We start from the raw sequence: 11,926 nt of genomic DNA on the forward strand, positions 1-11,926 counted from the left end.
AAGGCGTTGATGTCTATGGCTTAATTACATCTCTATAAAGCTCTTTATTCGGAAAAAAAAATCGACAAAAACATTCTCTTGCCACTGAACGAACATTGCCGGAAGATTTGAATAAATTCCAAAACAAAAAATCTAACCATCTGAGCGATGCTGAGTTCGCATGTCATGTTAAAGTTGTGAAGGTTAACATGAGAATAATTCGTGGGGATGTTATGTGTGTTTCAGTGCCGACCTACGTGTCTAGACTGATCACGGAAGATTGTAGCGATACCTTTGTTGAATAATTAATACAAATTTTTTAAAAGAGAGAAGAAAAAATATACACGGGAATTATACAGGAATCAGATTTGGTTTGTTTGTTTGAGGCAAATTAAGAAAAAAGTGATTTTTGTTAACCTCAAAAAAAGAAGAAGTGATTTTTGTTTTTTCGGAAAAAGGAGAGTCAGAGGGTCAAACAAACATAAGTGAAGGTCAAACCAGCCCAAGCCCACCCAGAGGCATCAAACTGCCACACATACTGCCAAGCCCAAACAAATGGAATCCTAGGAGAAGCATCATGGTAGGCCACGTGTACTTGACCTGGCCCGGCGGCCGCCCCCTCTCCTCCTTCGGTTCGTATCCTCCCCAGTTCGTCTTCGCTTCCCGCCCGTCCGCCCGAGCACCAATGGGAGGAGCGTGACCGGCTTCGCGGGCGAGCGCGACGGGGACGAGGGTTTCTAGAAGGCTCCACCCCACGGCCACAAGGTGAACCTGCTGCTGAACTTCTCATCATAGCCTAGCAAGCTTTTGAACTTCGCCGTGCGTTTCGGGGCTGATTTTCAGCCGGGTTTTCGGGATCCTTTTGGGCGCCAGTAACTCACAGCACTCGCCGTCCAATCAAGCTTCTTTTCTCGAGGTTTCTTTTTGGGATTTTCTCCCGGGATCGACAGGGGAGATCGGCACAGAGCCCGCAGGAGATTCGATCGACTTCTCAACTTGTTCTGCGTCGCCTCCTCGTAGTATTTTTCTAGATCCTGACCCGCCTGTTCGTCCGGCGCCGCTGTAGATTTTGGAGATCACTCCTATTCCGCTCAATAAACTAGTACTACTGTAGATGCCATTCCTTGTCGATTTCTGCCGCATTTTATTTTTGTTTTTTCGAATTTATTCTTTTTTTTCTTCTGCGATTTTGAATTTCATCATCGGATTCCTCCCTCGTGCGCGCACGGCTAATCACGAGCTCGCAACCGCCGCCCGCTTGGCCGCAGGCTTCCCGAGAAATTTAAGGCGATTCTTTTTCTCATTCCCTTTTCTCTGGCCTCGGTGGGAGCCCTAATTTCAGTTTCGGTTTTAAATTTCAGTTTTTTGTTTTCCCCGGAACTGTCGCCGCCTCCCCCCAAATCTCGCCGCGGCTCCCGGCCGGTGCTCTGCGCGTGCGAGCGAGCGAGCGATGGACTTCGACTTCGACTGCGCCGCCGCCTCGCCCGGCGGCCAGTGGATGGGCGAGACGGCGTCGCGGCGCCGGCAGCGCCGCCTCTCGTCCTCGTCGCTCAGGGCGTACCTCACGCCGGCCTTCGACGCCGTCGCCGCCGCCGGCCAGGGGGGCATCTCCCCTTCCTCGTATTCGTCGGGCGGGCTGGAGCTCGGGTTCGACGCGTCGCTCCTCCGCCTCCGCCGCACCTGTTTCTCCGCCAACGCGGAGCTGGACAGCCGCCGCCTCCTCTACTCGCCGCAGTCGCCGCCGCCGCCGCAGCAGGCGCGGCCGCGGCCGATGTACGCGGTGGCGGACCATGAGGCGGCCTACCTCTATGCGCCGAAACGTCAGGTGATTAAGCTGCTCTCCAGATCTAACTCTCAGTGTCACTGTGGTCTTGCATTGCTGTCCGATGAAGTATTGAACTGATGCCTGGAGTAGTGGTCAATGCCTTTAGCCCTTGGTTCTACTAGCTTGGTTAATATTGTGCATATCTCAATGCTCTTGATCTCTATAATGCCATGGTTACATGATTTCAATACTTCATCTGGTTAATCACAGAGAGAAAGACCACGGGTGTGGTGATGCATTGCAATGCAGGACTCTTGATTGTGTTGTTAGGGGGAAATGTTTCCATATATTTACTCAATTAGTTATAGTTTCTTCTTTTAGATAAGGGAAAACTCCCCGGGCCTCTGCATCCCAAGATGCACACAGCCTAATTAGCTATTGTGTCAGACTGTCATACTTCGTATGCTCGCAATATGAGCGCACGACTTATTTCTGACACTGAAGGTTGTCTGAGGATGTACAAAACAGGAAACAAATTACACCAAACCATCCATTTTTCATTTGGGATGGTGTCATCTATGTTTCCTGATGTTCTAACGCCACATATCAGACTATCTGTGGACTATGGTTATAGTCCAGTCCATTACTTTACTATATGGCAGTTTATGTTGTGGTCTTTATTAATTTATAATGCCATGATATGCGATAATGCATATGATCTACTAAGTTACTACCTACTGCAAATCCTATGAACTCGCAATATGAGTGCATGACTTAGTTCTGACAGTAAAGGTTGTGTGAGAATGTACAAAACAGGAAAGAAATTTAAAGCAAGCCATCCAATTTTCATTTGGGGATACTGTCATCTATGTTCCTATGTCCTAACGCAACTTATCAGACTGTATGTAGACTCTTGCCATAGTACAGTCCATTAGTTTACTGCGGCAGTTCAGTTGTGGTCTTTATTAATTTGATGTCGTGATATTTGATAATACATTTGAGCTACTAGTTACTACCTATTGCAAATTCTACTTAGTTCTTTACTTTGTCATATTGCAAGCTAGTTCAAGTTCTGCTTCAGTAGTTCAGTTACTTGTAGCTTCAGTGCAGAATTGCTTGTTCCCTAGCTCTTTCTTGTTGCTAGGAAAGGATAATTTCTGATTGACCAGATAGGCATGACTCGTTAGATCATGGACTTTTTGTTTGCTCTTCTATCTAGAATAGAGAGAAATTGTTACTATATTGATCTGGTACATTGCCAAATAGTTTTTCTCATTTCCTTAGCTAGCCACTCTTGCTAGCCAAAGAAGAAACAATTTCTCATGTTTCAGATAAACATAAATTAATTAGCCCTTAAATGTTGTTGAAATCAAGTTGGTCCACCAGACTGCAGCATATCGACATTGTTTTAGATCCAGTTCCTTTATCAAGCTTTAGAACAAATTTTACATGCCTTTACCTTGAACACAACCTATGTGCCTGGTTTTGGATCTTGTTCCATCGTTAAGCTTCAGATAAGTGGATAATTGTGTTTCTGGTACAGTTGCAATTTTTAGATTGGAATATTTCTTTCTAGCTCAACAGCAGTATCTCCAGTGTCAGGATCTAAACACATTCATATACGCAGAGTCAATTTTATCTTTTTGCAGCATGAGGGGTATGCGAGTAATCGATTCTCCTCTATCTAAGCACCCAATGCTGTATATTGTCTCCATTAACTCATTACCTGCTATTCTTCTCTTCATCCTTTAGCTGAAATTGTTAGCACGTTCATGCAGCTTCCCTGTAAACCAACACAACCATAAGCTGGTTTAGTAGAATCATTCTCTTAAGCTAGTTTGGTGACTATCCAAATATATTGCCCTTTGTGACAGACTGACAGTCCTTTACCATCAAAATCTACAGTGTACTATATGCAGTAACATCTCGTTTGTGTGGGTTCATGTTGCATAGGCTGGCGGGCTCACTGGCGCACCAGGTTTCCCGGAACTCAAGCAGACATTTTCCAACTTCCGATCACCAGATGGCGCCGTCATCCTAGGAAACAGGCCGGACCTTCTGTCGACACCGAAACCTGGTTCGACGACACCTTCAGCACAGGCGACGTCTGCAGCAGCACAGCCAACAGAGGAGGAAGAAGACCTGATAGCCGAGGCCCTCTACGGGCGCAGCGGCCGACGCAGGCTGCCCATCTTCAGGGAAATCTGCCCGGAATGAGCGACGCGGCGATGCCGGTCCTCCCCGACATGGATGAAATGGATTGCATTGCCCTGTATATTCCGTGTACCCCTCCTGTGTCCATACCATAGGCTTTTGAGATCAGATGTTATGTTACTTCGGAAGGAAGAAGACTGTTTCCTAGTTTCATAGTGGAGAATCTCTCTCCACTCTAGGTGAGACAATCATGCTATTGGGGTCGAGTATCCGGCAGCTGACCCATTTGCTTGCCATTTGTTAAGTCAAAACTCTTTTGCAAGGAGCTGCAACAAATGCCATTGTGCTGCAGGAGGGTTTTCCATTGATGGAACTGCTATTTCTGTTACTTATCAACACCTGGGCTCTGACATGGCTTCAGAGCGCTGTCAATGCAACTATTTGCAACCAAAATGCATTTCCTTGACGTCTCAAAGACAGAATCGCAGGATACGCATACACATGTTACAGCACGTTACAACGAGTACACCAACTTTTCTTCTCAAACTAGTAGAAAGCTACAGGTACATAAGTGGGAGGGAGGGATACAGCTCGCAAAATTTTGGCGCTTGCGTCGACCTGCATGCAGATCACAGGTCTCCATCGGCGCGTGGCGCGGACGGCGACGGCGACGCCGAGACCTTCCTCCTCACCTTCTCGGTGGTCCTCCCGATGGTCTCCTCGGCGGCCCTCGCGGCCGACACCGCCGTGTGCTCCACGGCCTCCTTGCCCATCGCCAGGCTCTGCCTGGCCGCCTTCTTCATCGACCCCGAGCTCCTCAGATCACACCTTCATCAGCCGCCACGCAAAAACAAGTAACCAACACGCCATGAGATGAGGACACGCGTTCTTGGACCCGTGTACGGAGAAAGAAGAGAACACGATGTGTACCTTGGCTCGAGCGGGCGGAGCTTGAGGCACGCCAGCTTCGCCCACGCCCGGAGCGCGTCCAGCCAGCCCTCGTGCCCGGCGACGCCGATGGCGAGCTCCACAGGCTCAGGGGGCTTCTCGTCCGCTGCCGGCGACGGCGACGGCGACAGAAAGAAAGCGGCGACCGAGGCCGCGAGGAGCAGCGACGCGAGGACGACGATGGCGGTCGCCGTGCTGCTTGTCCCCGCCGGCGACGCGAGCCCGTTGTTCTGGCCCTTTCCGCACATTTTCTTTTTGCGGCTGGTGGTGGTGGTGGGGAGAAACGATCGGGAGGAAGGAGGGCTCGGCGGCGCTCCTGGATTGGCTCGGACGGTCGGACCGTACGTGGTGGTGTTGGGTGGGAGTTTTGATCGCTGGGGCGGACACGTGAGGCAACACGTACGTGCGGCGGTTGGAGAGGACAGGTCGCCGAGCGAGGTTGCCGACTTCGGGGACACGTGTCGCGGCACTTACACGCAGCTGCTTTGGTAAACAAATGAACCGGGCCGTACCATGTCATGTCAGATGTCAAAACGTTAGTACATCAGCCTTTTTTTATAATCGGACACCTTAAATTAAAAATCTTAAATTCATATTATTACATGAAACGTGAAACTTAATTTAAGCAGAGCTCGCCCAGTTTTGCCATGTCCATGTCCGGCGGCCGGCTGCGCTTCCTAGAGTGTTGGTCCGGTCGCCGGCAAGGTAGAGTAAGGCATGGGACACGAGCCGGCTCACGAGACTCAAACGCCGTCTCCCATGTCCTACTCTTCCTCGTCGGAGCCCGAAAACCGAACGGTGCTTGTGGACATCAAATAGATAATGGATTTCCGACACAAGGAGTCCGCCCGCTGCCTCGCACGGGCCTCCTCCCGGGAGCGGCGGAGCGCAAGCCGGACGACCATCTCCTCCTCGGGGCCGCGTGGGATCAGCTCGGGGTCGAGGGATCTAGAGGTGAAGGATTCGGATCCACTGCCTGCCATGCCGGAGAAGACTAGACGGGAGCTTGGATAGTGAAGGGGAGTGGAGTGAAGAGGCTAGGCCACTGAAAGCAAACATGAGGCATGTGAGCTAGGCTATGCGGCCTTGAAAGCAAACATAAGGCCTGTGAGCCAATTTTTTCCGGTCGCGCCTTAAAAGCCGGCTTAACAAATATTTGAGATTTGCATGTTCTCTGTTTTGGTTTTTTCAGAGTTTTTATGTTTTCAATTTTTTACTTTTACGCAAATTATGAATCCCCGGGTTATACTGGCTTCGGGTTATTTTGCTCATATTTGAGTCTTTGGGTTATCACCCGCCCTGGTTTTGGACCTTAAGTCGCCAGTATAATTTTGGCTATAAACCTAATCACGTAGTGACGAGCCGACCCTTGGGGGCTACTAATTGCTCCTGTCAAAGGTAACCCGAAACTTGGGGGCTACATCATATGATGCTATTTTCAATGAAGTACATGTAAAGTCCCAGCTCAGTTTTATCTTACTGAACCAGCCCTTGGGCGCTACACGTTGCTGCTCAAGTCTACATAATCAGATCTGTAAAGTCGCTGCTCATTATTGCATAATGACCCGACACTTGGGGGCTACACCTGAGAAGTACAAAATGTTTAGTTTATGCTTGGCGACTTACATGCACAACCCGGGTTTCTCCAGAGTTGCAATATTTTGAAGCAAGTCTTAAAGCTATCACTATGTTCCCCTCTTAAGACTTGGGGGCTACATGTGATATGCATATAAGGGAGGTACACCTTCAAGTTCTTAGTTTTGAGAAAACCAGGTATCATATTCTTAGTGGAGAAATTGGCAAAGTTTATCTCCACTAAACGCTTCATAGAAAGGCCCAGTAGTCGACTCAACGATTGGAAGCTATATTTACAAAAGCAAGCACCAAGTCGCCATAAGATTGACCCGGCGTCAGCAACAATAATGATCCCGTATCATAAGTTTTTATAACCCGACAATTTTGGCGATCATCAAGCCGACAGATCATCAGATGAATATCTTGAGTCCAATATTTTTGTCAAGGCAGAGCTTTGGAGGTCGACTCAAAATGGATTATTTTTCTCCAATATTTTTCTGCAAGAAACCAAGAGACATGATATGGAATAGCTCAAGAATTGCACGACCCGGCAAATATTGACTCGGTCAAGTGTTTTCAGAAAGAAAATGAAGGGAACACAAAATGAGCAGCGCAACCACACATAAGCTAAATAAACAAGTGAAGGAATGCAATGGCGTCCGGAGAAGTGACAAGGATTTAAGGATGAGCAGATGCCTACTCAGAAGAACTTTCGACCTGGTGCACAACCTGTCAGAATTGTTCTTATTTTTATTTTGCAGGATAAGTTTACCATGGATAAATCCAAGCTAAACTGGGGGGCTAGTGTCGGGGATATACCCCGCGGTGTGACCCGGCCTGATGTATGACTCGGCCACGGCTTGGCAACTCACTGGAGACCCACCTGAGTCTGGCGACTCACTGGTGACCCGGAGGGAGGGTTAGATGAACGACAAGACCCAACGTCCCAGAAGGCGGCTTATGGGAAGACCGACTCATGTTATGGTGGGCCTGGCTTGAGAAGAAAGGCATAAGGAATATTTCCCTTACAAGGGAAGCAAGACTAGGACTCCACTTGCAATAGAGTAATCCTAATCCTACTAGGACTAGTCATGTAAGCCGCCCCTTCAACTTATATAAGGAGGGGCAGGGCACCCCAAGAGGGACAAGTTAAGAGAGACAAGTCAATAGCTCTCGAAACAGAGATTGCGAAACACCGCCCTTGTAATCGTGAGCATCGCCATGATCAATATTAATAAAGCAGAATGTAGGCTTTACCTCCACCGTGAGGGGCCGAACCTGGGTAAAACCTCGCGTTTCTCGATTTCGACCAACCCCGTTCAAGCTACTACCTGGTTGTGTTGGACTCACGACTAAGTCCTCACACTAGGACATCTGTCGTGACAAAAAGCACGACAACGGGAGAAATCTTGTTGCAAATAATCATGTGAACTTGATATGTGTTCGATATTTTGATGATATGTATGTTGTGATTCCCTTACTGGTGTCATGTGATCGTCGACTACATGGCACTTCACCATACTTGGGCCTAAGGGAATGCATTGTGGAGCAGTTATTAGATGATGGGTTGCTAGAGTGATAGAAACTTAAACCCTAGTTTATGCGCTACTTCGTAAGGGACCGATTTGGATCCAAATGTTTAATGCTATGGTTAGACTTTATCTTAATACTTTTCTCGTAGTTGCGGGGGGGGGGGGGTATTTATAAGTGGGAGGTTTGTTCAAGTAAGAACAACTCCCAAGCACCGGTCCACCCACATATCAAAGTAGCAAACACGAATCAAACCAACATGATGAAAGTGACTAGATGAAATGCCCGTGTACCCTCAAAAACGCTTTGCCTATTATAAGAGACTGTTTTGGCCTGTCCTTTGCCACAAAAGGATTGGGCTACCTTGCTGCACTTTATTTATCGTTACCGTTACTTGCTCGTTACAAATTATCTTGCTATCAAACTACCTGTTACCGACAATTTCAATGCTCGCAGAAAATATCTTGCCGAGAACCACTTGTCATTTCCTTCTGCTCCTTGTTGGGTTCGACACTCTTGCTTATCGTAAGGACTACGATTGAACCCCTATACTTGTGGGTCATCATGGGTTGAATGTTTGTGAAATCCATGGAAACATGGATTGTTGAGTTTCAGAAAATCAACACTAACATCACATTGTACCTTTGCTGCTTAATTATTGTTTTCCTGGAACACAAGTGTTGCGATGGTCCTGGCATGGTCTGGGTTGGTCAGGTCACATGGCGGTGACGCCCCCCCATTCGTCCAAGACACGACAAGACAGTGGTGCAAATCCTCCCCAGTGCCACACAACTGAGATGGGCTCCATTGGTTGGCCACGAACATCCTCGCCTCATCTTCCATGGTCAGGCTGGTGAAGAGAGAGAGAGAGAGAGAGATGGGGCAGATGGATCTTTTTAAAGGAACACGATGCGTTCCATTAAGTAATAGGGTTGGATAATTCACCATCAACAACGTCATTTACAAGGTCTGGATACTGGCCGAGCTTAATCTCGTATTTGCCAGCTCCTAGTTTAGCACCATACATAGCTTAAAAAATGCACAACTAAATTACAAGTTCAAGGACAAGACACAACAATTACATCATTGAAGCCCACTGTCAGCTGAAACTTAATATCTTTGAACATAGATCCTAGTGTAGAAAAATCATAGTCTTCATTGCTCGCCGCTGTCTGGAGTTGCACAGAGTTGATACGTCTCCGTCGTATCTACTTTTCCAAACACTTTTGCCCTTGTTTTGGACTCTAACTTGCATGATTTGAATGGAACTAACCCGGACTGACGCTGTTTTCAGCAGACTTTCCATGGTGTTATTTATGTGCAGAAACAAAAGTTCTCGGAATGACCTGAAACTCCACGGAACATCTTTTCGGAAAATATTAGAAATACTGGAAGAAAATTCCACGTCAGGGGGCCCACACCCTGTCCACGAGGGTGGGGGGCGCGCCCCCTGCCTCGTGGGCCACCTGACGCTCCACCGACCTCAACTCCAACTCCATATATTCACTTTCGGGGAGAAAAAAAATCAGAGAGAAGGATTCATCGCGTTTTACGATACAGAGCCGCCGCCAAGCCCGTTCGGGGCTCCGGAGAGGGGAATCCGTCACCGTCGTCATCATCAACCATCCTCCATCACCAATTTCATGATGCTCACCGCCGTGCGTGAGTAATTCCATCGTAGGCTTGCTGGACGGTGATGGGTTGGATGAGATCTATCATGTAATCGAGTTAGTTTTGTTAGGGTTTGATCCCTAGTATCCACTATGTTCTGAGATTGATGTTGCTATGACTTTGCTATGCTTAATGCTTGTCACTAGGGCCTGAGTGCCATGATTTCAGATCTGAACCTATTATGTTTTCATGAATATATGTGAGTTCTTGATCCTATCTTGCAAGTCTATAGTCACCTACTATGTGTTATGATCCGGCAACCCCGAAGTGACAATAATCGGGACCACTCCCGGTGATGACCGTAGTTTGAGGAGTTCATGTATTCACTATGTGTTAATGCTTTGGTCCGGTACTCTATTAAAAGGAGGCCTTAATATCCCTTAGTTTCCATTAGGACCCCGCTGCCACGGGAGGGTAGGACAAAAGATGTCATGCAAGTTCTTTTCCATAAGCACGTATGACTATATTCGGAATACATGCCTACATTACATTGATGAATTGGAGCTAGTTCTGTGTCACCTATGTTATGACTGTTACATGATGAACCACATCCGGCATAATTCTCCATCACCGATCCAATGCCTACGAGCTTTTCACACATTGTTCTTCGCTTATTTACTTTTCCGTTGCTACTGTTATAATCACTACAAAACCCAAAAATATTACTTTTGCTATCGTTACCGTTACTTCCATACTACTTTGCTGCAGATATTAAGTTATCCAGGTGTGGTTGAATTGACAACTCAACTGCTAATACTTGAGAATATTCTTTGGCTCCCCTTGTGTCGAATCAATAAATTTGGGTTGAATACTCTACCCTCGAAAACTGTTGCGATCCCCTATACTTGTGGGTTATCGAGACTATTCTCTGGCGCCGTTGCCGGGGAGCAAAGCTCTATTCTTTGAGTCACTTGGGATTTATATCTGCTGGTCACTATGAAGAACATGAAAGACGCTAAAACAACAATTTATCCCTCAACTACGAGGGGAGGTAAGGAACTGCCATCTAGCTCTGCACTTGATTCACCTTCTGTTTTGAGTAAGCTTGCGACACCTAAACCTGCTTCTGCTATTCGTTCTGATATGTCGCATGTTATTGATGATGCCACTTCTGCTATGCATGATACTTATGATGAAACTACTTCTATGCTTGATATTACTGTGCCACTTGGTGAATTTCTTGATGAACAACTTGCTAGGGCTAGAGAGAATGAAATTATTGATAATATTGATGAAAGTGATGATGAGGACTCTACCCCTAATAAATATGAATTACCTGTTGTGCCTGAGGGCTATGTTATGGATGAAGCAGTTGCTAAAGAAATCTTTGCTTGCAATGATAGATATGATGTTGAGAAATTATTAGCTAAATGGAAGCAGCAATCTCTTAATGCTAGAATGAAACCTGACCCTGCTTTTGCTGCTTCACCTATCTGTGTTACTGATAAGGATTATGAATTCTCTGTTGATCCTGATATAATTACTTTAGTTGAGTCTGATCCTTTTCATGGCTATGAATCTGAAACTGTTGTGGCACATCTTACTAAATTAAATGATATAGCCACCCTGTTCACTAATGATGAGAGAACCCGCTACTTTTATATCCTTCAAATATTTCCGTTCTCATTAAAAGGTGATGCTAAGATATGGTTTAATTCTCTTGATCCTGGTTGTGTGCGTAGTCCCCAGGATATGATTTATTACTTCTCTGCTAAATATTTCCCTGCTCATAAGAAACAAGCTGCTTTGAGGGAAATATATAATTTTGTGCAAATTGAAGAAGAGAGTCTCCCACAAGCTTGGGGGAGGCTTCTCCAATTACTTAATGCTTTGCCTGATCACCCTCTTAAGAAAAATGAAGTACTTGATATCTTTTATAATGGACTAACTGATGCTTCCAGAGATTACCTGGATAGTTGTGCTGGTTCTGTTTTCAGGGAAAGAACACCGGATGAAGTTGAAATTCTATTGAATAATATGTTGACAAATGAAAATAATTGGACACTTCCTGAGCCAATTCCTGAGCCTATTCCTAAACCAACTCCGAAGAAGAGAGGTGTTCTATTTCTCAGTCCTGAAGATATGCAAGAGGCAAAGAAATCTATGAAAGAAAAAGGTATTAAAGCTGAAGATATTAAGAATTTACCCCCTATTGAAGAAATACATGGTCTTAATTTACCGCCCGTTGAAGAAATATATGATCCTAATCCATTACCTATTGAAGAAACTCACGGTCTTGATAACCCGACACAGGTAGTAAAGATAAATTCTCTCTATAGATTTGATGAAGGTGATATTCCTCAC

The 11,926-nt window shown here is 46.2% G+C and overlaps 2 protein-coding genes across 2 annotated transcripts; one reads left to right on the forward strand and one right to left on the reverse strand.

The window, feature by feature from the left end:
- Nucleotides 1-580: 580 nt before the first annotated feature.
- On the forward strand, nt 581-4,264 carry LOC123052004 (uncharacterized). The gene is made up of 3 exons (XM_044475022.1): nt 581-744; nt 1,341-1,804; nt 3,698-4,264. The coding sequence occupies exons 2-3, from the start codon at nt 1,430-1,432 to the stop codon at nt 3,959-3,961; spliced, it is 639 nt and encodes a 212-aa protein (XP_044330957.1). The 5' UTR covers nt 581-744; nt 1,341-1,429; the 3' UTR covers nt 3,962-4,264.
- A 72-nt stretch (nt 4,265-4,336) lies between these two features.
- On the reverse strand, nt 4,337-5,230 carry LOC123052005 (uncharacterized). Its single transcript, XM_044475023.1, has 2 exons — nt 4,829-5,230; nt 4,337-4,726 (listed from the first exon to the last, which is right to left on the reverse strand). The coding sequence occupies exons 1-2, from the start codon at nt 5,092-5,094 to the stop codon at nt 4,528-4,530; spliced, it is 465 nt and encodes a 154-aa protein (XP_044330958.1). The 5' UTR covers nt 5,095-5,230; the 3' UTR covers nt 4,337-4,527.
- Nucleotides 5,231-11,926: the final 6,696 nt, after the last annotated feature.

This window comes from Triticum aestivum, chromosome 2D (assembly GCF_018294505.1).
Source record: "Triticum aestivum cultivar Chinese Spring chromosome 2D, IWGSC CS RefSeq v2.1, whole genome shotgun sequence".
Classification (NCBI taxonomy): Eukaryota; Viridiplantae; Streptophyta; class Magnoliopsida; order Poales; family Poaceae; genus Triticum; species Triticum aestivum.

Bases quoted from the DNA above. Each gene is read 5' to 3' on its own strand.
- LOC123052004 (XM_044475022.1), top strand. From the start codon at position 1,430: ATGGACTTCGACTTCGACTGCGCCGCCGCCTCGCCCGGCGGCCAGTGG. The intron at 1,805-3,697 runs GTGATTAAGCTG...CATGTTGCATAG, and splicing joins TCTATGCGCCGAAACGTCAG to GCTGGCGGGCTCACTGGCGC.
- LOC123052005 (XM_044475023.1), bottom strand. From the start codon at position 5,094: ATGTGCGGAAAGGGCCAGAACAACGGGCTCGCGTCGCCGGCGGGGACA. The intron at 4,727-4,828 runs GTACACATCGTG...CGGCTGATGAAG, and splicing joins CTCCGCCCGCTCGAGCCAAG to GTGTGATCTGAGGAGCTCGG.